The sequence below is a fragment of the Alexandromys fortis genome, unplaced genomic scaffold, assembly GCF_014885135.2.
Source record: "Alexandromys fortis isolate MF-2015 unplaced genomic scaffold, M_Fortis_MF-2015_v1.1 scaffold_87, whole genome shotgun sequence".
Taxonomy (NCBI): domain Eukaryota; kingdom Metazoa; phylum Chordata; class Mammalia; order Rodentia; family Cricetidae; genus Alexandromys; species Alexandromys fortis.
Genome location: NW_026067971.1, coordinates 7,932,512 through 7,960,032, shown reverse-complemented (window position 1 = coordinate 7,960,032; position 27,521 = coordinate 7,932,512). Strand labels below are relative to the sequence as shown.

The 27,521-nt window shown below is 45.2% G+C and overlaps 1 protein-coding gene across 5 annotated transcripts in view; it reads right to left on the bottom strand.

The window, feature by feature from the left end:
• Window positions 1–518: 518 nt before the first annotated feature.
• The window catches only part of Pcgf3 (polycomb group ring finger 3), a 47,439-nt gene continuing 20,436 nt past the window's right edge, over window positions 519–27,521 (bottom strand). For all 5 annotated transcript variants that reach the window (XM_050155741.1, XM_050155740.1, XM_050155738.1 and 2 more), the window contains 5 exons: window positions 23,322–23,429; window positions 22,200–22,288; window positions 9,471–9,608; window positions 5,049–5,129; window positions 519–4,474 (listed from right to left, as the gene is read on the bottom strand). In XM_050155741.1, the coding sequence (XP_050011698.1) occupies window positions 4,427–4,474; window positions 5,049–5,129; window positions 9,471–9,608; window positions 22,200–22,288; window positions 23,322–23,429 (464 nt within the window). In that variant the 3' untranslated portion in view covers window positions 519–4,426. The remainder of the gene's footprint in view (window positions 4,475–5,048; window positions 5,130–9,470; window positions 9,609–22,199; window positions 22,289–23,321; window positions 23,430–27,521) is intronic.

Genomic DNA, 27,521 nt, shown 5'->3' with positions numbered 1-27,521 from the left:
CCTAGAACCAGAGATACAAACAGGTATGAGTTGCCATGTGGGTGCTGGGAATCGAACCCTGGTCCTCTGTAAGAGCAGCCAGTGCTCTTAACCTCTGAGCCATTTCTCCAGCCCCCAGCCAATTTTTTTGTTTTTTTAATAGCACACCCTCTTGAATTCTTGAAATCAATTTAGGTGATTTGTGTAAATTATACACTGTGGCCCGGCATGGTGGCCCACACCTTTAATCCCAGCACTCAGGAGGCAGAGAAGCAGGTGGACCTCTGTGAGTTGAGGCCAGTCCAGTCTACATAGAGAATTCCAGGGCAGCATGGACTACACAGAGAGGCTCTGTCTCAAAAACCCCAAAAGTCAAAACCAACTCAAATCAGTTAGGGAATAAGAACAGGAAAAAAAAATTCTGTGTTTTTATGACTATTTCATCCCTGGATGACTGAGCCTACAGATGGAGAAGGCTGATCATACTCCGTAACGCATTATCTGCTGTGCACGCGCACAAGTACTTCAGGTGAAACAATTCCAGTCCAGGAGATTTTAGTTAAGTTTTTCTTCTGCTTTTATTACAAGCATATAATATTAATTGGCAAAACACTGAATACAAGCTTCACTATCGTGAAATCAAAACATTAAGCAATATTCCAAAAAAGATTTCAGACAAAAACTAGCCACTTGATGGTACAAAAATTACACACTAACACAATCATAAAAAATGTAAACTTTCAAATTAAACAGTCAAAAATATGAATCTGCATCATTTCATACACCATGACAATTGTTAGCTGTGGCTGCATTCCAAGGTGGGAGCACATGGTGCTGCTGTCTGTGACCTGATGTTACTTTCACTTGGAAAAAACGTGTCTGGTACAAGTTGAGAACCAGAACTGACACATGCTAGTGACACACACTTCAGTTCTTTCCCCAAATGTGCTCTCGGGTGGGAGTAAGTGACAACAGGTGTGAACACTGGCGTGAGGACCACAGTCCCACACAGCTGTTTCTGACGGGAGCCTGAATGGTAGCAATTCCTACCTGGAGGAATGGAGATATGCAGACTGTGGTGCAATTAAGTGGCTTTCCTAATCTATGTATCCCAGTTTATTTACTTGGTGTATTTAATATCAAGGCAGAGAAAACTTTTGTTTTCATGTTAAGGTCACATGTGATGTGTTGGGGTTTAAATGATTTCCTGAGGAAACAGACATATTGTGTGTGTGTGGTGGTGTGTGTGTGTGTGTGAGAAAAGAGAGAGAGAGAGATTGAGATTTCGCTATCTGCACTAAATTTACTTTCAGTGTTTTAGAAGCATATTCAATATCCATATACAAAGCAGAACTCAGTTGGCTCATTCCTGGAACATTTAAGCTAACGATACATTTCAGAGCACTGTGATACACCACCCTGTATGCCCTCAGAAACAAAACACACCAGTCTCCAAAGATTCTGATGCCTGGGCAGGCATCAGGGACCAGCAGGCCCGTAAAGGTCAGCACTGCCAGGTTGATAGGTGGAGACGATGAAATCCCAACCCCCAGGATGGCCCAGTCACAGACTCAGCTCAAGGACTGGGTGTGCCCACTGTAGACACAAGCCTAGCATGGTGCCAACCTCGTCACTTCCTGCCTGGCTGCTTATCTTTTAATATTGATGGAACATATCTACACACACACACACACACACACACACACACACACACACACACACACGGACGCACGCACACACACTCTCAGTAACAGCATTCTTATAATAATAACAGTGAAAAAGGCAAAACCAAATAGCTGAATGCACAGATATCGAAATTCCACCTATATTCCCTTTCAATTTAGTAGAATCGATGCTAGATCACAATTTAAACACACTCTAATAAATGCATGTTGGAACCTATTGCACAAAAGCATAAAAATGCTCTTCATCCCTATAAAAACATACAAACCAAAGGCTACAAAAAGTAAAAGAAGCTTGCAAAACATCTCACAATTTTATCTTATATGCCTGTAAATAAAGCTGGACCACAGAAACCAAACAACTGGATGGGAAAATATGATAGAAGGCTTAAAATAGAATAAATAATTTTATAAAGTTAAGTTTTCTTTTTTTAACCCCCCAAATCTTAAATTCAATATTATATATTCTATCTGAGATTTCTATTTTCGTGAAAATGGTACTGAGCGAGACCACGTGCTGGGAGGCTGGTCCCGGGGCTGCCGGTTGGATGCATTGGGTTTCTAGCATCGGCAGCTATGAAAACAACTTCACAGGAGCTCCGCCTGCTGAGAAAGCTGGACAGGACCAATCACTAACTGATCCTCATGTTCATGCTGGAAAAATAAAATTCAGCCTTGGATGTCACATGGAGCTTGGCAGGAGGGAAACGAGGCGCCCAGAGCTTCCATCTGACGCAAGCTCACTCTGCTTCATCTAGGAGCGAGGTAAGGCTACAGGTCAGACCAGAGGGCGGAAGGGCATCGGGAAGCTGCCTGCAGAGCAGACAGGCGCATGATGGAATCTTAGAAAAATAGGCATTTTTGCTGCTGAGGTTGATCAGGTTAACGTGGTGACAGAAGCAGGGCTGTTGGGGCGGCGGCGCCCAGCTAGGACATCAGTTGTGATGTCCGCCTCGCTGAACACTTAGAGCTATCAACTTAGCACCATAGCAAAGTAGCTACAAAGTTACAAATATAGATCATGAGATTATACAGCCATACTAAGTTTGATCTGAACTGTAAATTAACTTTATTTTAATTTGGAGGCCTCTGTCTAAGTCTTCTTTAGTTTCACCACATGGGAAATACCTAGATTCTAATGTAACTGCATGGTGAGAACACGGTCTTGCGGATGCTTCAGCAGCACTTGTGTTCTGAGGTAGACAGGTAATATTTACGCATGAACCCTTGTGTAGTAACTCTAGAAATGATTTGGATGAATAGCAAACTCAGGAAACTGATAGCCCAAACAGTCCTGGGCTCAAATAGAGAGGTGAATTTTGATCAATTCCAAACAAAGAGCTTGCTTTTGTTTTACAAGGTCATACATTAAGGATTCCGTTAATTTGGATGTTCTATCCTTAGGAACATTAGGTCTCACGAGTTGCTGCTTCTGACACTGTGTGAGTGAAAGAGGAAGTAGAAGAGTGGGTGCTGATAAACCCAATCCCAACTGTCAAAGCAATGCAAGAAAAATTCCAGTTGCTAAGGCGAAGACGCAGAAAGCCTAGCCTCAAGGGACACACTAAGATCCTCCTCTGCCCACCAAGAGCAGAGGTAACCCTGGGATTACAGGGTTCTATGATTCCCACGGGCCTGGGAGGGCAGGAAGTGACTGAGAGAGGTCCCTGAGAACCCCAGGCCATTATCCCTTCTCCTTGCTCTTGCCTTCATACCCCTTAAGAGAGAACAAAGCTGGATATGCTGGCGTTTACTCTCTAACCAAACCAAACCAAACCAAATAAATTACACGTGAAGTGGGAGGTTCACAAACAGTATCCTGCCTGTGACTGGGAAAACGTCTGCTGAGCAGGCTGCTCAATTACTTTTCCTGAAAAAGGGGTAAAAAAAAAAAAAAAGAAAAAGATGTGAACCCCATGAGCAGAAAGGCAAGCCTGGAAATACCAACTGCCAGGAACGGGGAGGTTAGAGGTCACCTCCCAAGTGCCTTTACAAGGTCTCCCCACAGGAGGGCTTGTGCTGTTTGGAAAGACAAACAGCCACCACCACATCTTGCCAGCAGAAGGAAAACAGAAAGGGAAGGGCAGGAACTTCCGGGGTGACTTCAGCAAGCCAGCGCTGCACCAGCCATTTCACCCGACTTGCCGGAGTTTACGGAGGGGCCGGAACTGCAGCCACAAGACGCTGGGGACTGAGGCAGGGTCTCCCCTTGCCCAGCCAGGATACAGAGTACAAGACTCTAATTTGGGAATGGACCTCTGCTATACTCTAGAAGGTGGGAAATTAAATAATAGTATTACTGCAAGCCTCTTTGGGTATACTTTAAATTAAATTTTTATATATCTCTTCAGTCTTCAGGAAGCTAAAGGCAACATAAATACATACCATGAAAAGACTTTCAATAACTTAGGAAGGACTTAATGAAAGCACAAGTGTTTCTGAGGCTTATAATGAAACCTAATCCACAAATTAAGCCAAAAGGAACTCAGATTCTCAAGCCCCGGAAAGCAAGCAGAGGCGCTGCGTGTGGTCACGGATTCACTTGTTCTCTGGCCTGTGGACCTGAAGCAGAGAGGAGCGAACTGCGAAGTGTTTTCATCCTCTGTAAACACGTGCTGGTAGTGTCTTGTTGGGAGTGGATTCTCTCATACAAAAGTTATAAATATTCTCTATTCAGAAATCTGGTCCACATGGCACCCAGAGGCAACATTCCACGGCACATTTTGCCATGTAGAGCATTGGGTGTGGGCTGAGTCTGGCTGGGCTTACAGCAAGTCCATCTTGGGTCTGTAGTGTAGCAGGAGGGGCGCCTTCTGTAAGACAAAAGAAAGGTGGCTGAGGGAAGTAGGAGGGGCCCCACACTGCACCAGCAACGCCACAGCTGAGTCCAGTTCTGGGGACGAGGCGTAATCGTCACTGGCCTCAGGTGACCCAGTGGTAACCTGGGTGGTGTTTGGGGCTCACGGCAGGGCCTGTGTAGCCAGAACTTCAGGTTGTTCCTCCTGCCTACCACACTAGCTCTGGTCTTTCCTGTGCAGTTTCTTATACTTCTCAACCCTTGCCCTGGTCCTCCTGGTCTTTGGCTGACCCAGTTGTCTGCATCCCCTTCTTCCTGGGCAGCACCATGACCAGAGGTGGAAGAGCTGCATTCTGGTCCTAGGCAGGGACCGTAATACCAGTTCCTGATTCAGAAAGGTACCCAAAAGTTTGAAAGTTTGCTCCACTGGGGACTCAGGGGACTGAGTGGGGTGGTGAGCAAACACCCTGGCTCGGTAGATGGTTCCAGAAAGACAGCTGCTCAGAGTGTCTGCAATAGAAGACACGCACAGCAAGTATGGACCAAGAGTCTGTCTCAAACCCGGCATCGGAAGAACCACCCGGTCTCACCTTGAATCTCCACCGCGTAACAACCACGAACTTGAGAGTGTGGTCCTTGCCCAGGATCTCCTCGTTGCATAAAATGTCCAGCTGGTGGGAGAAGGGGCTTCAGTTAGGCACATATACAACCTACCTTTTGAGTGAGGCCAACAGTGATAATATGAACAATACTCTCACGTGTTCCTAAACAAGCCCCTCCCCAGCCATGTGGGAAGGTGGCTTGTCTGCTTACTCACTTACCTGCATCATCCAATATAGAAGCCAGCTGCAAACATGAGTTATAACAGAAAAAGAACATTTCTGTTAAGACCAAAACTTCTTCAGGGGGTCAAAGATATAGTGGTGTACTTCACGGCTGTGTTGCAGTGGTCCCAAGAGGCTCAGTCTGGTTGCTCTGAGCATCAATGATCCTGGCTTGTCCCTACCCCAGTTCTGGGCTTCTCTAATGAAGTCCTGGAAGCATCACAGGTGGACCCACTGCTGGATCCCACGTATTGCACCTCAATTCATTGTCCTCCCCTACCTGGTAGTGAAATGTAAATTCCTGTGTTCACCCACCAGCAATGGTTCAGTAAGCTACAGCAGGGACTCCAGGTTACCCAGACAGCAAGGTGGGAAGTCACACGACAATTCCTCTTAACATGCAGAACACAGGGCCTGGTCCATACGGAGTACATAGGACCTTATGCACACAGAACACACAGGGTCTGGTCCATACGGAGTACATAGGACCTTATGCACACAGAACACACAGGGCCTGGTCCATACGGAGTACATAGGACCTTATGCACACAGAACACACAAGGCCTTCTTCACATACAGTTTTCACCATGACTTGGACTCTTTCTTACTTATGTAATAGACTTTACTACTTAGAGCAGCTTCAGGCTCCTTTGCCTCATCTTATATACATGTTCCCATTAGACTAGATTACTATGGCATGGGTTATGTACCCTGTCCGTCAGTCTGCAAGGAGGTGTACCTGACAACACCGGCCCCCACTGCTCCAGGCCCTTACATATCTGCAGATGGTGCCTGAGGAGGGGCATGGTGACGTCTCACTGTCTGCTTTTTAATTTTTATTTCCCTACATGTGTGAAACGATGACCCAGATGGTACTGTTATCTCCCTAGGCAGGGGAGAGAGGCTGTTCTCACAGGCCGTAAGGAGTGTTTCTTATAGACAGTGATGAGTGGAAAACCAGGCTTTGCGTCCACGAGAGCTCACCTGACTGCTGTCATCTTTACTAAGTGGTGTGTACATTTCACAGGTGCATATAAACCACTGTCCCAGCAAGGCATGATGCCCTCATCCAGTTCCTATGACTCCCCTCCTCATCCAATGTCTAGGACAGTGCTCCCTACACTTCACACAGCATTGGGGACTGCAGGGCTCTGAGAGAAGTGTGAGATCCACCTGGGATACTCAGGAGCTGACAGCAGTTGCAAAGAAAATGCTTCACTTCTTAATGGTCTTCATGGAGAAATATCCCTGCACATGAGAGGCAGCCTCCCCTTGAACTGCCTGATGTCCCCGGTTCTGTACAGCGCATAGAAGCCACTTAAAGTCAAGATGAACATCTCTACCTTCACAGGATCCAAGGCTCCCCTCTACCTACTTCCCAAATAAACCAAATCTAGACTTGCTTTTCCCTGTGGGCTCCTGGTAGTGAGTGTCAAGTTAGGTTCTCATTCTGTGTCTGCCACCTTCTCCCCAACCACTTGTACGGTTGGCTCAGAGCTGAGTGATGGGCTCCTGGGTTTGATGAACAGTTCTGAAACACCACTGTGACAACTGCCAGGAATGTTCAGTGTGGCTATAATTAAATAGCAGACTGGGCAACCGATAAACAGTTAAAATAGTAACGTAACAAAATATTAACATTTTTAATATAACACAGTTAGCAGTTAATATAACTGGTTAACAGTTAATATGTGCTAGAGACTGGAATTCTGCTCATAACGTAGGCACTTGCTGTCACTGCATGCTGTAATAAAGCAGAAAAAAGATTTCCCAGGTACCAGGTCATGATTTAAATGCCCTGCCTCCCAGCACCATGGGGCCGAAACAGAGTTTTCAGCACATGGATTGAAGAAGACCCTCTTGCCCTATAGCTTCTAGGGCCTTGTGGCCAGGTCATTTCAGTCACTGTTTGTCATCGTTCATCCTGCTTCCCCTGACCTGTGTCGAAAATCGTCTACTTCATACTAATGAGGACACTTGTCACTGGGTTTAGGCTTAGCAGATAATCTGAGATGTTTCATTTCAAAATCCCTAAGATGTTACATCTGTCAAGACCTTCCTCCAGTGGGGTCTCACCCACAGCTCCTGCTGGGATACTGGTCCAGTGGCTAGCACAGCTCTGTATATGACTCTCCAAACTAGTCTCAGTCACACTCACATGTACCTGCGGCAACACGCCGGACCTTCTGTCTTGACCGGGTCTATGTGCCTTCTAAGTCCTTTTCCACACAGCCTCAGAATTCTTCTTAGGCAACACTGAATCACTGACCCTTCCTTAACGCAGCAGGGCCAGGTCCTGCTGTTCTTGCCTGACTGCTCCTCAAGCCTGTTTCTGAGCACAACAGTCATGAGCCCCCACAAGCTCTGGGTCTCTGGCTCTACTTTGTTTTCATGTCATATCCACCTCTACCACTACCCATTCATTAAATTAAAAAACAAAGTTCTGGGATTACAGAGATGGCTCAGTAGTTAAGAGTCCTTGTTCTACATAAGGCTCTGAGTCCAGATCCTAGCACCCACATTAAAAATCTGGGCATGAGCCAGGCAGTGTTGGTGCACGCCTTTAATCCCAGCATTTGGGAGGCAGAAGTAGGCGGATCTCTGTGAGCTCAAAGTCAGCCTGGTCTACAGAGAGTTCTAGGACATCAGAGCTGCTGCAGAGAAACCCTGTCTCAAAAAACAGAACAAAACAAAAACAAACCAACAAAAAAAGCTGGGCATGATTATGCATGAGTCTGTAACCCCACTGTTACGGAAGAACAGAGCTAGAAGGATTATGAAATGGGGCTGCCAGCCAGGCTCCAGATTCAGGGAGAGGCAGAGAGTGAAAGAGCAGGACACAACATCCTCCTCTGGCCTCAGCTCACAGATACCTCTGCTCCTACACACACAGACACAAAACCCAGAGTTCTTTCTTATGTGCAACTGTAACTTATGCTCAGACAATCTAATCTCTGCTTTTCACTGTTATTTCTTTCCATACTACCTGACGGGATAGAAAACACAAATTAAGATTTGATTTTTTTTATTAAATTTTTCAAAGAAGGAGCTAGAAAAATGACTAGCTCAGTGACTAAGAGCGCTCTGCCCACATGGTGGCCAACAAATGTCTGTAACTCCAGTTCCAGGGGATCTGAGGCCCTCTTTTGACCTCTGCGTGCACCGGCATGCACACCGTACATACGCATGCAGGGGAAACATTAAATAAATAAACAAACCTATCTTTTATGAAAAACTAGTTTCTGCTGGGCAGTGGTGGCACATGCTTTTAACTCCGGCACTGGGGAGGGAGGGGGGCCAGAGGCAGGCAGATCTCTGTGAGTCTTACTTAGGTCAGCCTGATCTACAAAGCGAGTTACACAGAGAAACCCTGTCTCAAAAAACAAAAATAAATAAATAGAATAAAATAAATAAATTAAACAAACAAACAAAAACTGATTTGATGTGGGAGTGTCATATCAATCTGTTGATTTCATTGGCTGAGCAATAAAAGAAACTGCTTGGCTGGCCCTGATAGGTTAGAACATAGATGGGAGGAGTAAACAGAATAGAATTCCGGGCGGAAGAGGAAGTGAGGTCAGACTCTGCCCTGCTTCCAGAGGGACCAGACAGCCGCCATGCTCTGCTCTCCCAGGCAGCTGCAACCCACGATGGACTTAGGCTAAAATCTTCCCGGTAAGCGCACCTTGGGGTGCTTACACACATCATTAGAAATGGGCTAGTCCAGTTGCGAGAATTGGCCTGTAAGGGCTAGAGTTCATGGGCCAAGCAGTTCTTAAATGAATACAGTTTGTGTGTTGTTATTTCGGGCATGAGCTAGCCAAGCGGCCGGGGTATTGGGGACGCAGCCCCGCCGCTCCTAATTCAACACTGATTTATATATGGGGCCAGCAAAATGGCTCAGTGGGTAATGGAACTTTGTTGCCAAGCCTGACAACCTTTGAGTTTAATCTCCAGGATCTCCATAGTGGAGGGAGAGAACTGACTTTTGTAAGCTGTCCTCTGATCTCCGTGCAAGTGCCACTGCACATGTACACACATGCACACAATAAACCTAATTAAAACGTTCTTAAAAAAAAATCTCCAAATAAGGCTATTAAAAAGAAGGGATATATATGTTTTTGGCTGTTATTTTAGCAAACAAGACAGGCGAGAAGGACCCATCCCAGCTCTCTGGCTGATGGCTACCTCATTGAAGGAGGAGAGATTGAGCTTCTTGGCGATGAATTTCTTCAGGTGCAGCACTGTTGCTTGGGCTGAGCATCGGATCCACTTCCGCTTCAGGCCCCGCAGTTTGCTGCTGTTGCATTCCAGACAGATGCTCACCTGGAAGAGAAAGGATACGAGGTCAGACTCTTCCTGGACGTACACAGTTCCTATGAGTACTGGCCTGGCCTTTTGAAATCAGAACACTGTAGAGGATTTTTACCTGTCATTTTATACTTCCTTTTAAAACCTCCTTAGAGTCTTTGTGATGCTGAAAAACACTCTAGCCTGTCAACTTTAGTTCTCTTAACTTACAGTCACCCTGAGAGTTATGTGTCTGTATTTGCCAAAGGCACTGAGTCCCTTATGTTCTCAAGTGGCTGCCCTTGTCAGGCAAGCCCTGTACCGACGAGGTCTGTGAAGGAAACCAGTGTGCTCTTGACATAGAACAGCCACGAGCAAAGCCTGGGTCTGACTCTAAGAAGAGTGCTCTGGGTGTCACTGTTTTCCAGGGTCAGAGTACAGGTGTGAGGTGTAAACCTAAAGTGGATCAGTTGTTGGATCCTAACAGGTCAAGGGTACAAGTGGATCAACTGTTGGATTTTAACAGGTCAAGGATACAAGTGGATCAGCTGTTTATTCTAACAGGTCAAGGGTACAAGTGGATCAGCTGTTGGATTCTAAACAGGTCAAGGGTACAAGTGGATCAGCTGTTGGATTCTAACAGGTCAAGGGTACAAGTGGATCAGCTGTTGGATCCTAACAGGTCAAGGGTACTAGAGGTGATGCGGGATCTGTTGCAGGGGGACAAAGCCTTATCCTGGGACTGTAGAGAAATCCCTTCCAACATGGGTTCACTCAAACTTCTGAAAATTCAGGTAAAAGAATTAAAACTTAAATATGTATTATAAGATCATAAGATAGAAAAGGAAGAATTAGGGCTGGAGAGATGGCTCAGAGGTTAAGAGCATTGCCTCTCTTCCTAGAGGTCCTGAGTTCAATCAATCCCCAGCAACCACATGGTGGCTCACAACCATCTGTAATGGGGTCTGGTGCCCTCTTCTGGCCTGCAGGCATACACACAGACAGAATATTGTATACATAATGAATAAATATTAAAAAAAAAAGAAAAGGAAGAATTAAAAACATAAGATACTGAGTAAAGAACATTATACAGGCATAAAAATACAATGTAACTTCTAAAAACAGTAAACACAGAAGCTAAAATCACTGGGTACCTTAAGTGCTCAAGACAAAAAAACTTTCTCAAAGATCATTTGAGGAAATTATTAGTAAGAATTTAAGTTTAAAGGCGAATTCAAACTAAAGTATCAGAATTAAGGAACCCAACAAGGAAGACAGATGGATGAATCCCAGACTTGCACAAAGGAAGGCACAAGGGACAAAAATCATAAACCTGCAGACCAGGAAAGCAAATTATCAGTTAAAACCAAAGGGGCTGGAAAGATGGCCTTTGGGTAAACTATGTGATGCTCTTCTGGGAGACCCAAGGGTTCAGTTCTCAGAACCTCAGAACCCATGTCGGGCAGCTCACAACCACCTATAACTTGAGCTACACGGTACCCGATGACTTCTTTTGGCCTCCATGGGGACCTGCACATGTGTAGCACACACACACACACACACACACACACACACACACACACACACACACACAGAAGAAGGCCAGGCGGTTGTGTTGCATGCCTTTAATCCCAGCACTTGGGAGGCAGAAGCAGGAGGATCTCTGTGAGCTCAAGGCCAGCCTGGTCTACAGAGTGAGTTCCAGGACAGTCAGGACTACAAAGAGAAACCTGTCTCAAAAAGCAAAACAAATTTCATAAAATACCTTATTAAAAGATAAAAATAAATGCCACAGACTGAGGTACAGCGTTGCTAAGACACATCTGCTCATCCCAGTACTTGGGGAAGAGGTAGGTGGATCAGGAGTTCAAGGTCAAGTCCCCCCACCCCCCACGCCAGCAAGCTCTAATTGAAGGATGCTCTCCACCCCACCCCACCCCACCCTCGCCAGCACTGTCTATGAAGACCCCCTCAGGTCAGCACGCTCTATATGAAGCCCCACCCCCACCCCGCCAGCATGCTCTATAGGAAGCTCCGCCCCCCAGGCCAGCATGCTCTGTATAAAGCCCCATCAGGTCAGCACACTCTATATGAAGCCATCAAAAAAATAAAACAACGACAAAAAGAACAATGACAGCAACAACAACAACAACAAAACTAAACTAAACCAAAATGAGAGGAAGTTGGCACTAGTCAAGTGATCAGAAAACAGATTATTATTAAATCACACTATAGAGCAAGAATGAAAAAAGCTCCTTTCAAACAACTATGGAAAAGACTGGTTCAGGAAGACATACAGGAAGAAGACCAAGAGGAATCTTAGGGCCAAGGTGCTGACTTATACCAGCCATGGCTTTTAAAAATGTACATAGTCATTTAAGCAATTTGTAACCGTAAAGCAAGACAGAACTCCCCCCCCCCCCATTCTCTGTAGCTTTGGGGTCTGGAGCTAGCAGCCTTTGTAAACCAGGATGGCCTCGAACTCACAGAGATCCGCCTGCTCGTCTCCCGAGTGCTGAGATTAAAGGCATGCACCACCACCGCCCGGCTTTTAAGACAGAACTGTTAACTTACAAAAACATAGACATGAAAAAAAGATTAAAGAAAACATAATTCTCTGCCATCAACCCTACCTAGTGCCAAAAAGGGAAGAAACAAGAAAAATAAATAATTATGGTAAGTTAAAGCAGAAATTAGCTCAGATGTATCAGTGGCCAAGGGAAATTTGACTAACTTATCTAAATTTTCTAGGGACTGGAGAGATGGCTCAGTGATTAAGAGCACTTGCTGCTTTTGCAGAAGACTCAGGTTTGGCTCCTCACACTTACACGACAGTTTATAACCGTCTTGTAACCTGTTCCAAGGACTCTCCAGGCACCAAGCACAAGCATCCATATTAATCAACACACACACACACACACACACACACACACACACACACACACTTAATCTTTAAAAAAAAAGAGAAAAATTCTGGTTTGATTAAATAAAATCTAGTCAATATTAGATATTAGAGGAAGATATTTTGCAGTGCTCTTAACCACTGAGCCATCTCTCCAGCCCCATGTTTATAAATTTATATGCACCATCTGATTAGAGCAGATGCAGAAACCCACAGCCAAACATCAGATGGAGCTCAAGGAGTCCTGTGAAAGAACTGAAGGGGAATCATATGAGCATCAAGGACACCACAAAACAAAACAAAGCAAAACACAGTCCACAGAATCAACTAATCGGGGCTCATAAGGGCTCAGAGACTGAGCCAACGATCAGGGAGCCTGTATGGGTCACATGGTTGTTATAGCTGTGTAGCTTGGTGTGGGACTCCTAACAGTGGAAACAGGGATGTCTCTGACTCTTGCCTGCTTTGGGGACCCTTTTCCTCCTCCTGGGGATCCAGCCTCACATACCTCATATCTCACACGATCATATCTCACAATATGAGAGAATGTGCCTAATCTTATTGTAACTTGATATGATGCCATGTTTGGTTGATATCCCTGGGAGGCCCGCTGTTTTCTGAAGGGAAACAGAGGAGGAGTGGATCTGGGGGAGAGGAAAGATGGGGGGAGGGGCTGGGAGGTGTCTTAGGTTTTCCATTCCCATGAAGAGACACCGTGACCAAGGCAAGTCTTCTAAAGAAAAACATTTAATTGTGGTGGCTCGATTACAGTTGAGAGGTTTAGTCCACTACCATCAAGACAGACAGCAAGGCAGCACGCAGGCAGACATGGTGCTAGAGAAGGAGCTGAGAGTTCTACATCTTAACTCACAGGCAGCAGAAGTAGTCTGTCTCACTGGTCATGGCTTGAGCATGTGAGACCTCAAAGTCTGCACCCACTGTGACACACTTCCTCCAACAAGAAACGCCTACTAAGAGTGGCACTCCTTTTGGGGTTGTTTTCTTTCAAACAACCACAGGAAGAGAGGAGGAAGGGGACACTGTGGTTGGGATGTAATATATAAGAGGAATTTTTAAAAAAGGAAGCACCTGGTGAACTTTGTGAAGGGACTACAGTAGCCCCACTTGACACCGGCTTGGCAAAATGGTTGCAAGCTGTGGGCTATCGTGTGTTCTCGTCGGAGTCTGCATCTTGTGAGGTCTGTAGGCCCGTGCTTAGCGCTGGCTAGAGGACTCAGGTGTGGTCAGGAAACCCTCAAGTGTATGTGGGGGACGCTGAGACCCTAGGGTGAAGGGCATGCTCTGTGCAGGTAGCATAGGAATTCCCTTTCTGCATCAGAGACTGTTCAGAGAACCAGGCCACAGGCTTTTACTTCCTGCCTCCCCACTACCCCCTGAACTCGTTCCACATTCTCTGATGCCTTCCCCTCTTGCCAAGTAGCATCTGATCTGGATTTTACATCAGCTGCAAGAAACTCAAAGGCAGAAAGCTGCTCCCCAAGGGTCAGTGCATGCCATGGCTGTCCTCTGGGAAGGTCTAAGTAGAGATTCAAGAATTCAGAGTGAAAAGAGACTGAATTGAGGTAGATAAGATTGATACACGGGAAGTGGGGGGCGGGGGGCACAGAAAGGACCTGGTGCTCCTAGGTGTTCTTGCAGGGGGTGACAGCCTATCTTCCTGAGCCCCATGAGGAAGACAGTTTGTGCAGGGATCAATGTCAGTTGGGGACCCCCAGAGCCCAGAATGGCTGCTCAAAACAACAAAACAAAGCCCCATCATAGTAGACATTAAGGAGCTAAGGAGTGGCCTTTATGGAAATAAGACCCACATTCCTACCCCTGTGCTAGCAGGTGCCCCTTGATCACTGTGGGGTTTCTGGGTGTGAGAATCTCTTGCAGAAGGCATCTCCTGAGGAAATAAGCGAGAGAGGGAGAGACAGACACATACATACATACACACACACACACACACACACATGACTGGAGCCTCCTGCCCACTCACCAACCACCTTCTACTCAGGCTGTCCCAAAAGAAGTAATCAGGCCTCAGGAAAAGAGACCTGTAGCAACACAGCTGATGGCTCTGCCCAGATGGCCTTTTCACTGTGAACAACGGCAAGAGAAAGAAAGAAGGGACCTAGGAAAGACTCAACTTGGGGCAAAGCTGAGAGGAAATGAAGAGCAGAAAGAATGAGGCTCCCTTGTGGAGCAGCAACAACCATGAGGCATAGGCAGATACCCAGAGATCTGGGAACTCCCAAATCAGAGTAAGACTGACTTGGGTGGGGAGCCTGATCAACTGTAGATAGATGGGGTGCCCACAGACAGAACCTCTTCAACCCCTTGCCTCAGGAAATGGGAAAATAAATAAAAGTCTTGTCAATTCTTCAGAAAACATGATTCTGAGTATAGAAACTTAACCTACTTTTTATGTTTTGAGACTGTCTCACTGTGTAAGCTATGCATGGCCTGGAACTCTGTATGTATACAAGGCTGGTATTGAATTCAAAAGATCCACCTGCGCCTGCATCCTAAGCAGAAGAATTAGAGATGTGAGCCCCCATTCCTGGACTGATCTATGCTTTTTGTACTTCTCAGCCTCCACTAAACCTCTCTCTCCGAAAGGTCATATAAATCATTCACTGCCCACAAGCCTGTTCCTGGGGTTATTTAGCAGTGAAGACAGGTGACAAACAGGGGCAGTTTCTATTCAGAGAGAGAGAGAGAGAGGCCACCATGAACAAGCCCCATCCAACTCCCTGACTGACCAAATGCAAGAGCTGGAGTCAAGCCAGAGTGGTCACTCAGCGGTGGCCGCAGAGAGGACAAGACCTTCCTGTCATCGAATGCCAGTAGATGTTCCTGCTTAAGCTAGCAGGGAACTCAAGAAGGGAGAAACTAGGAACATCACATAGGGCTGGGCAGCCTGTCCTTTTACTGGTTTCTCTCATTGTCGTTCCTTCCTTTTTGGTCCTGGGTCAGGGAGAGGACGTCAAACTTAGGGCCTTGTGCATACCAGGCAAGAGTTCTACCGTTGAACTATTTCCTTAGCTCTATTAGTTTTCCATTTTTCTTTCCTCTCTCTTCTCTTCCTTCTTGAGATAGTCTCACTATGTAGCTCTGACAGGTCTGGAAACTATGTACAACCAGGCTGATCAGGAACTCGCAGACCTGTGAGGGCCTATGCTCCCGCCCACCAAGTGCTGCAATTAAAGGCATATGCCACCATGCCTCATCCATTTTCTGTCTTAATATTTAATGCTTGGGGGCTGGAGAGATGGCACAGAGGTTAAGAGCATTGACTGCTCTTCCAGAGGTCCTGAGTTCAATTCCCAGCAACCACATGGTGGTTCACAGCCATCTATGATGAGAGCTGGCGCCCCCTTCTGGCTTGCAGGCACACGTGGAAGGAATGCTATACAAATAATATAACAAATAAATAAATATTTTAAAAAAATATTTAATGCTTAAGGCACAAAATCCAGTTGAAAGATGTAAGACAGCCTGGTGGTAAGCGATAAAATTATCGTGAATTTAGAATTCTAAGTTTACTAAATTATTCAAATGAGAGGTGACAGTAATAAATACAGCAGCACACAAAAACTCGGAATGTTTACTACCGACACACTTGGTCTGAAATGGCATATAAACAGAACACACAAAAGAGAAAGACTGAAGATAAATCCAATATTGTGGGAAAATAAAACGAACACCAAAAGACCTGGACATGGTGGCACAAGCCTCTAATCTCAGCTAATCAGGAGGCTGAGGTAAGCGTATCCTGAGCAACTTGAGACCCTGTCACAGAATGAAAAGTAGAAAGAATAAAGAGGGCTGGAGATGTAACCCAGCAGTCAAGCACTTGCCTAGCATGTCCTACCCTAGCATCACAAACAAAACTATCACCAAACTCCACAAAAGCACGACACTTAACTAAATCTACACAACTTTTAGTTTTGCATCCACGTTTTACTGTTAGGGAAGAATTCTGGGGATGCAGCTTGGTTACGTGCTTGCTTGATAAAGCTCAGGTTTGATCCCTGCACCTTAACTGGGTGCAGACTGTGCACAGCTGTGTTCTTAGCATTTAAGGAGTGAGAAGATCAGAAGTTCAAGATCATCCTTGGTTAAATAGTGAGCTCAAAGCAAGAATGGTTTAGTGAAACCCTGTCACAAACAATCTCCCCTAAACCATACCAACCTTATTTTGGTTTGGTTAAGTTTTGTTTTTTTAAGAAACTTTATTCTTTGGGCTGCAGAGGTGCCTCAGAGGTTAAGAGCACTGGCTGCTTTCCCAGAGGTCTGAGTTCAATTCCCAGCACCCACACGGTGGCTCATCCACCTGTAATGAGGTCTGGTGCCCTCTTCCAGCATGCAGGCATATACACAGGCATAACACTGTATATATAGTAAATAAATCTTAAAAACCAAACAAACAAAAAAACTTCACTGGGTGGTGGTGGCGCATGCCTTTAATCCCAGCAATCAGGAGGCAGAGGCAGGTGGATCTCTGTGAGTTTGAGGTCAGCCTGATCTACAAGAGCTAGTTCCAGGACAGGCTTGGACAGGCTCCAAAGCTACAGAGAAACCCTGTCTCAAAAAACAAAAACAACAAAACTTATTTTTTAAAGTTATTAATTCTTTAAAAATTGCATACAATATATTCCGATCATTAAAATATTTTTAAAGTTTTGCTTTTTTATTAAAAACTTTTATTTTGTATGATGTTTTGACTATATGTATATCAGTGTATGTGTATGTCTGCAAACTGCCATCCTGAACCTCTGGAGAGCAGTCAATGTCTTAACCCCTGAGACCTCTCCAGTGCGTAAAGTTATATTTTATGGAGAGAAGGTGTCATTCAGATTGTCCTCAAAATTGTGCTAACCTTCTCACCTGGGGTTACAGGTGTTGAGTCACCTGGTTATGCTAAAGGTTTAGTAAAATAAGTAACCATTTATGGTGGGAACCTGACTCCTCTGAAGGCCACGCTCATGCTTTTGGATATGCCTGTCTTTTTTTTTTTTTTTAATTTATTTATTTATGGTTTTTTGAGACAGGGTTTCTCTTTAGCTTTGGAACTAGCACTTGTAGACCAGGCAAGTCTCACACTCACAGTGAGCTGCCTGCCTGGGCTTTCTGAGTGCTGAGATTAAAGGTGTGCACCACCACCACCCAGTGTGTCTTACTTTCTTCTGAGCATCTCTTTTTCTCTTACCCTAAAATTAAAATAACTTCATTAAGCCCAACTCTGATTCATAAAAAAATCTCCTGAAACAAAGCATTAGATCACTTAAAAACGTAAACTTAAGCATGTTCAAATATTTAAGAGTACCATGAAAAACAGTATTTCCAGATTATGGGTGAGAAAGAAGAAACAACCTGAGGATGGGTCAATAGGAAAGGGAAGAAGATAGCTACTCCAATGGAAATAACTGTAAAACAGGATCTTCAAGATGTGTTTAAAAATGCAACGTAAAATTCTACATTACATGCAGACCCAAAGCATCAGGACAGAAACATCTAGAGAGAAAGCAAGGGAAGTGGCAATACCAAAGCCGAGAAACAGCACACTCACCAAGAATGTGGGCCACAGCCTGTGCTCCCCAAGACACACACCTGTTAGAACACACTAGTAAGAGACAGTAAGTGTAAAGCCAACACCAATTTCTCCTTAGCTGGTGTGGTGCTTTATTGTGTATCACACGCTTCAACTGTACCGCACAGAAGCCTTGGGAAGATATTATAAGCACCAACCATCTCACAGGCAAGGAAACTGAGGAATAGGCAGAGTGACAGTTATGAAGGTGTTACAGCTTAAGGTTAGGGTTAGGAGGCGAGAAGACGAGGCTGCAGGTGTGGACAGCCACATCAGTACTAGAGTCGTTCCCCTGGGCTCTCTGCACAACTGGACTGTCAACCTGACGTACCCAAGCACATCTGCAGGGAATTTCCTGTACTTTAATTGATAGAGGCGGGCCCAGTCTAGGGGGGGGGGGGGGGGTAACCTCTGAACTGTACTGTGTTGTGGAAGAAGGCTAGGTGAGCAAACCAAGGAAAGGAAGGCACCACGCAGTGCTCCTCTAAGGTCTCAGCTTCAGCTCCCTCTTTGGCTGCCCTCCATGACGGACTTGTAACCTGGAAGTCAATATATTCTTGCCTTCTCAAACTACTTTTGGCCAGTGTTTTATCACAGAAACTGAGAGTAAACTAAGAGAGAAACTGGTACCAGTAACTGATACTGTGAAGGACCTGACCCTGGCTTTAATGTCTTAGACTGTTTTACAGGATGAAGGGAGAAAATCTGGAGCTTTGGGCTGGAAAACTCATCGAGTACTCCGGGCTTCATGAGTTAATTGTTCAAGACAATTGGAGAGAAACACAGACAGTGAAGGCCTGGCTAGTGAAGTTTCAGAGTAACTCAGACTCCACCAGGGAGGGAGGGAGAGAGGGAAGGAGAGGGTAGACCAGGTTAGCCGCAAACTCAGAGACCCACCTGCCTCTGACTCCTGAGTGCCGGGATTAAGGTGTGAGCTACCATGTCTGTTAGATGATATTTTTCATTAAGAATTTGTAACTTCTGGGGAGCTGGAGAACAACTGTGACTAACTGGAGACTAGAACCTCTGAAGTGACAGGTGATGATGGTTAGCTGGGGCTAAAAATATCAGTTGTGCTTAGTAAGAGACCAGCATCATGGAGGTGAGATCGTCCAAGTATTTCCTCAGGATCACACACAGAAGCTATGGTCCAGTGGGGGGACCAATGTGTGAGGGGTGCGTTAATGAAGGCGCAGCCTCAGTTGCAGTGAAAACCCTGAGACTGAAAGAGTCATGAGGAGAACCTGAGGCTTAGTGCCATGTGTGACTGGAGTCTCCCTGATGAGAGGCCAGGAGAGCTACTGACGAGCTGGAGATACTAGGGCAGTGAGGAGACCATCACAGACAGAGGCAAATGTGGAAGGGAGTTGGCCTGAATCTAATCTGAGATGAGCTGTGCGTTCTAGGCATGACAGAGGCAAAGAAGGGAGCTGCCCAAGCCCTTTGGAACCCACAAGAACCAAGATGTCAGACACTGAGCCACAAGATTTTTGAAGCTACACTGCTGACTTTGGTTTTCCTTAACTGTGATTGTTTTTTGATATTTTTTTTTCCCTTTCCTTTTCTCTTTTTTCCAGACAGGGTTTCTCTGCATAGCCCTAGCTCATTCTGTAGACCAGGCCAGTCTCGACTAGTCTGCCTCTGTCTCCCAAGTCCTGGGATTAATGACATATGCCACCATCACCTAGCAACTCTGAAGGTTTTCCTTTTGAAACAAGAATGTATTTAACTCGGCTTTGATTTTACAGGGACCTAGAATTAAGACTTTTGACTTTTTAAAGAGACTCACTGAGCCATCTCTCTAGTCCCAAGACCCTGAACTTTAAAGTCCCACAGTGTTCAAGAAGTTTCATCACTTTAAAGTTGCACTATATTTTATATTCTCATATTAACATAAAATCCTGGGACAAATGAAAAAGGAAAGGTTATGGTTTAGTAGTGATATGTTTATATGTCAAGTTGACAAAGACAAAGAGTAGATTTGTTATAGCTAATGCTGGTTTGTTTGTTTATTTGTTTTTTGAGACAAGATTTTTCTGTAGCTTTGGAGCCTGTCCTCAAACCAGGCTGGCCTCAAACTCACAGAGATCTGCCTGTCTCTGCCTCCTGAGTGCTGGGATTAAAGGTGTGCACCACCACCACCCGGCTTGGTTGTCTTTTTGACACATCTAGAGAGAGGGGACCTCAACTCAGGAACTGCCTACATCAAAATGGGCTGTGAGAATGTCTGTGGGGCATTTTGCTGACTGATGGAGGAGGGCTCAGCCCACTGTGGACTCTGCTACACTAAGGAGGTGGTCCTGAGCTATAAAAGAAAACTAAATAAGCAGGTCATAGAAAGGAAGTCAGTAAGAGTGTTTCTCTGTGGTCTCTGATTTAGTTCCTGCCTCCAGGATCCTACTATCTTGGCTTCTCTTGATGATGGACCATAAAGTGAAAAATGAAACAAATCCCTTCCTCCCCGAGTTGCTTTCAGTCATACTGTTTATCACAGCAACAAAAAGGTAAGCTAGAACCTGGACACTGGAGGAGCACGAACTCCATGCAGAGGTCAGCACAAATAGCATCCTCTAAATATCAATGAAAAGAAGCAGAAAGTACTATAGCCAAGCAGGGAGTTCAGGTGGACACATGAGAACACTTATCCAGAAAGGCCAGATGACAGCCTTCATGCCTCTGCAAAAGATAGGGTTGTAAGGCACAACTTGTAAGCGTCAGGGATTGTACCCACGGCACCCAGGACGTGTGCAGCCTGTGTGAGACCAAGTACACAGAGTTTAGCTCCGAAAGCTAGACCACTACGAAAACAAGAACAAAATTCACTCCTTATATATGCTTTAAGAAATACTTAAACACGTAGTATATTTGCTATAAAAAGGAAAAGGACACAAGCAATGACCAGGCCTGGGCTAGGGTTGGATACCTAGTGGCTTCCAAAAGCATAGGACTGAGTCCAGGCAAGGAACACTACTGTGCTCCAGAAGTGCTGGCAGGCACACGGCCTACAGAGCAGAGCTTATGAAACCTGCTGTCACCTGCTACTGGTGCTCAGAATCAGCACAGCACATGAGACCGGGGCCCCTCCAAGATGACTGCATTGCTTGTGCACACAAGGGTTGTCAGAGTCACCACAGGAAAGGACACTTATCCCACATTTATCTGCAAACCCACCCTATTTCTGTGGTGCCGACTATCATTAACTATAGAAATGGACATGTTAAAAAAGATTCCACCGTTCCAGCCGATGTTTCAGTTACGATGTTACTGTGTCTTCTAATAGGGCCAAGATCACCCCACTATATGCAGCAATCTCATGACTACTGATGCGCATTCATCTCCCACTAAGTCATAAAGTGGCTGTTTCCTGTCGACTTTGGCATCATGTCTAAAGTCAGACTGGGGAAGGACCTCTCTTTGCCAGGAAATCACATAAAAATCCTTGATGGTGGTGTGCATTGGTTTGTTGCCTATTCCCAACACGTACTGATTATTACATGCTGATCCAATCAGCCATGGAGCAAAGTTCTGTTTCCAGTGGACTGTCTCAGGTTTTATGTAAGACAGCATTTCCTAGGAATACAGCATCTGCTCCTCTAACTGTCTTATCCGTGTTTCCCTGCCCCTGGGAGAGGGCCTCTAAACACAGTGACAGCCATGGCATTTCCTTACTCCGTTTTAGTAAGACAATGATCCTATTTTATCAAAAGCATCAAAACTGTTAGAACTCACAAACTAGGAAGTTCTGTAGACAGGGATATGGAGTTTTATCAGATCCTTCTGTGGCACTTCTGTCTTGATATGGTTTTTGTTTGCTTGGTCTGGTTTTCTCAGCTGATGATGTGGCAAATAAGACATGGGGGGTTCTCAACACTGCAGGCCCACTTCCCTTGGGGGCACATCAGAGAAGGGACCACACCACCAATAGTGAGTGTTTCTATGGATGTAGATAACAATCTGATTGTGAATTCTGTATGTCTGACATGCTCTACAGTCACCATGTACTGCTCTGATTGTTGAAACAAATAAATAGGAATATAAAGAAAAGCTATGGTATTTTATCCTGTTACAGTTTCATGAGACGCTGACGTATGCACACAGCCAGGGTTCACAGAGGAGGCATTGTCACCTGCTCGTCACTCCTGTGGTAATCGTTGTCCTCCTCCTGCTTCTCTTCTGCTGTCTCTTTATTGGAACTGTCGTCTGCTTTGGTTTCACCTTTTAGCACAAATAGAAAATGTTGTACAGGTTGAAATATCTCTAATCCAAAATTCAAAAGTTCTAGTATGTAAAACTTTTCGAGGTGTAAGTGTAAACTTCTAGACTTAACCCCATATGACAGGCTGTATGTAGAAAAAGGCAGAATTAAAATATTATATGCAACTTTTCCAAAATGAAAAAAAAAATCAAATTCTGAAACACTTTTGGCTCTAAACATTTTGGATGAGCAAAACCCATATTAAGAAATCCAATGTTATAATACTTGTAAAAGTTCACAGTATATTAAAAATGATGCTGACACTCACGCATACAAAGAGCCCAGTGATAGCAGTTAAAACCATTCTGCATGTCAGCTAAGGAACTAAGCAACTCTGTGGCAGGAAACCCTATGACTGCAGCTGAGTGAGGCAGGTTTTGGATTATGTGTCTTGAGGGGCTCACTGGACTTGGACTAATGTCGTAAGGGACTCAGAAGATGGAGAAGTGACCAGAATTGGTGAGCAAAGCAGAGACAAGCCTCCAGGACCACTCAATACTCACCACAGCAACCTTAGTCCTCTAAGTAGTCTAGCTCGTGGAGTCTTGCTGTTGGACACACGCTTGGGGCCAGATTCCCACTTCCATCCACCCTAACCTACCCCCGCCCACGCCTAGTCTGGCTCCCACAGGGATCTGGGTATTCAGCACATACAGGGTGGTCTTGAGTGGTCCTGCCAGCAAAGTGCCAGCACTCAAGATTTGAATAATTTATTAAATACAGACTTTAAAAGCACCAATTAATTTTATGCTCAAATCCAACTGGCATTTGACCTCTTTATCATAAAGTAAGCAAAGTTAGAATCTTAAGGATATCCACTTTCTACCGTTTTTTCCACATGACCTCTAGGTATTTGCTATATCTCTAGTAGTCTAACCCACATGTCCAGCTACCAGGGTTGATGAAGATCCTTTTCAACAACAATCAGAAAATGGGCAGACCACCTAAGCCTTGAGAAAAAGTGCTCTGTGGCCTAATGCAGCAGCTACTCACCATTGCGGGGATCTAAGTGCTGTTTTGCTGAGCACGCCTCCCCCTTGATGTCACCTGGTACCTCCATGCCCAGTTTGTGATAGAATTCCCTCTGTTTCCTCATTTCCGCTATTAAGAATGGAAACAATTTTAATGTTCAATAGGAAAGGACTTAAATAGTAAAACTGCTCACTAATGTCACACAAAGAAACTTGCAGATTAGATGATGAGTCAGAAGGATGATACTAGTAAGAAAGTAAGCACAGGTTGGAATGAGAACCGTAATGCCCATGTTGCAGGTATCTGAGAACACTGAGACAGGACACAGGTAGGAAGAACTGGGGCAGCAAGACAGGCTCTGGAGATGTAGGGATTCTGCTCCTGGACTACGACACAACCTCCTCAGCCCTCTAGGATGGTGTGGGGTTATTCGTCACCTGGAGCATGACAGATCCTATGGAAGCAGTTTGAGGGACCCCCCAGACTGTGACAGGTCCCGAGGAAGTGGCTCAGATGACCCTTCATACATCACCACTAACAATGTGGCTGTTGGTGCATTCTTATATACTATACGCCGTTTGGGCACAAGCTGCTGAGTGCTCCCACTGTCCCTATAGCCACGATGGTTACAATCTACAACCATCTGGCTGCCATCAAGTGCAGAAGAGCTCTCACCAGGCTGAGGGTAGTAGATGCAACTGAAGACAAGAACAGACCCAGAACAACCCTGTCCTAGAAGACTGTGTTTGTGTGCCAAGGTCCCTTGGTCACATCAAGGATTACAACAGTGGCCATATCTGTCTTGTACTGGGTGAAGACTGCCCCCAACTGGCTGTAGGCAGCAGTAGCCATGAAAGAAATATAAGAAAAAAAGGATCCCAATTTTCTCCCCGGCAATTTTGTCTACTTCCCTTAGCCAAGAGGATAACTATATGTTTTTTCTTGGGTTCACCTTCTTATTTAGCTTCTTTAGGTTCACCAGGTATACACTCCGTGACCTTTATTAATGGCTAGAAACCAATTATGAGTGAGTACATCCCATGTTCATCTTTTTGGGTCTGGGTTACCTCGCGCAGGATAGTGTTTTCTATTTCCATCCATTTGCATGCAAAATTCGAGAAATCATTGTTTTTTACCGCTGCATAGTACTCTAATGTGTATATATTCCACACTTTCTTCAACCATTCTTCCATTGAAGGGCATCTAGGTTGTTTCCAGGTTCTGGCTATTACAAATAATACTGCTATGAACATAGTTGAACAAATGCTTTTGTCATATGATAGGGCATCTCTTGGGTATATTCCCAAGAGTGGTATTGCTGGGTCCAGGGTTAGGTTGATCCCGAATTTCCTGAGAAACCGAAACAATAGTTATCCTCTTGGCTAAGGGAAGTAGACAAAATTGCCGGGGAGAAAATTGGGATCTTGGGGGTGGGGTGGGTTGGGGATAAGGGGGGACGGGGAGAGAAAAGTGAGAAGGGGAGGATTGGGGGAACTTGGGGAAACAGGAAGATTGGGATAAAGGAAGGTTGGATAGGGGAGCAGGGAAGCACATATCTTAGTTAAGGGAGCCACCTTAGGGTTGGCAAGAGACTTGAACCTAGAGGGGCTTCCAGGAGCCCAAGGCGATGTCCCCAGTTAGTCCCTTGGGAAGCTGAGGATAGGGAACCTGAAATGACCCTATCCCATAGCAATACTGACGAATATCTTTCATATCACCATAGAACCTTCATCTGGTGATGGATGGAGATAGAGACAGAGACCCATACTGGAGCATTGGACTGAGCTCCCAAGGTCCCAATGAGGAGCAGATGGAGGGAGAACACGAGCAAGGATGTCAGGACCACGGGGGGCTGCACCCACCCACTGAGACAGTGGGGGCTGATCTATTGGGAGCTCACCAAGGCCAGCTGGACTGTGACTGAAAAAGCATGGGATAAAACCGGACTCTCTGATCATGGCGAACAATGAGGACTGATGAGAAGCCAAGGTCAATGGCAAGGGGTTCTGATCCTACTTCATGTTCCGGCTTGGTGGAAGCCTAGCCAGTTTGGATGTTCACCTTCCTAGACATGGACGGAGGGGGGAGGACCTTGGACTTTCCACAGGGCAGGGAACCTGAATGCTCTTTAGATTAGAGAGGGAGGGGGAGAGGAGTGGGGGCAGGGGGAGAAGGATGGGGGAGGGAAATGGGAGGCTGGGAGGACGCGGAAACTTTTTTTTTCTTATTCTCAATAAAAAAAATTAAAAAAAAAAGAAAAAAAGGAAGCAGAAACCTCCAGCTTACAGAGAAAGTTTATTCTTAAAGACAAGCATCCAGCCATGAAGCTGTCCAGCGTTTCAGATTACTGTGGTTTTCGGGATTACTATCCAAGAAAGCAGCATGGTCTGTCCTTAAATGGTCAGCATACAAGCTCCATTAGCTAGAGGAAATTATTAATTACAAGAGACAAAATCTGCTTCTGACTTTCAGCAAAAGTTCCATCCATGATACTAAAATTCAAACTCAAATGACATGCATCAGATCCTGGCCTCTGCTCAGAACACAAAGGAAACTTAAAATGATTTGTTCAAACCAAAAATCTACAAGTAACTCAGTAAAAGACTTTATATGTAGTCAACCAAGAAATGCTTTCTTTTCTTTTTTCCTTTTTTTTTTTTTTTTTTTTTTCCTGAGACAGGATTTCTCTGTAGCTTTGAGACCTGTCTTAGAACTAGCTCTTGTAGACCAGGCTGGCCTCAAACTCACAGAGATCCACCTGCCTCTGCCTCCTGAGTGCTGGGATTAAAGGCGTGCGCCACCACCGACCCGCCCTGCAAGAAATGCTTTCTTAAATAAACTTTAAAAAATTTTACTTGTTTATTTTTTAAGACAGGGTCTCATTAGGTAGCACTGGCTGGCCTGGAACTCATTGTATAAACCAGGCTAGCCTCTAAGTCACAGAGATTAGCCTATTTTTGCCTCCTGAATGCTGAGGTTAAAACCATGTTGTTTGTAGGCTGATCAGTGCAGCTGTTTTACTCTCTGAACTTCAGGCAAGCTTTATTTATTAAAAATACAAATATCAGGGCTGGAGAGATGGCTCAGAGGTTAAGAGCACTGCCTATTCTTCCAAAGGTCCTGAGTTCAATTCCCAGCATCCACATGGTGGCTCACAACCATCTGTAATGGGGTCTGGTGCCCTCTGCTGCCCTGCAGGCATACACACAGACAGAATATTGTACACATAATAAATAAATAAATATTAAAAAAAAATACAAATATCACTATAGTATCATGCCTGGCCTTATTAAACTTTTCATCTGCACGTCTGTCTTTCCCTGTAGACATGGAATCCCTAGGGAGCCCAGAGCATGTTCTGGACATGTCCAGCCTGAACAGATGCTTTGCCAAACCTGACTGTTACACATATGAAGATGTATAAACTGTGTACCTGGCCAGAAAAGGAGCCGTTTTAGAGTGGAGGGAAGGATCAGAGATGGTTCAGTGGTTAAAGACGCCTATCACCAAGGCTGACAATCTGAGTCTGAACTGTGACCCACAGGTGGAAGAGAGAACTAACCGCTACAAGTTGTCCCCTAACTTCTGTAACCAACCATAGCACATACATCAGGGAACACATGCATCGCCACGTGCACACGTATATACATAACATAAACAAATGAAGACGGGTTCCCATTACAACCCCCGAAACCAGAGCATGGAACAGTTTTGACAAAGGGAAGTCACCCAAAGTAGCCTCACAAAGAGTTGTGACCTTAATACCAAAGGCCCAGAGATCAATGATAAGGAAGTCACCAAAGACAGAAATAACTCAGCATCTATCACCCCGTTTACTGCCTAGTTCCTTATTTTTTTCACCTATCATAATAAAAAAGGATGAAAATAATAATACCCCCCCCCCCGTGGGGTTTGACACCGAAATGTCTTTTTTTCAAAGTTGCCAACTCTGGGGCTCTTGGGGGTGACTGGATAAGGAGAGCACTAACTCCTCCAGTGGGTGCAGTGGGTGACCCGACTGCATTACTGAGAGGTGGAGGAAGTAGGCCCCTGGGCAGGCTTCTGAAGAGGAGCTTGTTTGCTCCTCTGTTTCCTAGCCACCACAAGGTGAGCAACTCTGTTCTGCCATTCCTTTTCACCATGACATTCTTCTGCTTCACCATGGCCCACAACTAACAGAACCAGATGACCACAGACTTAAAACCCTAAAACAGCAGACTC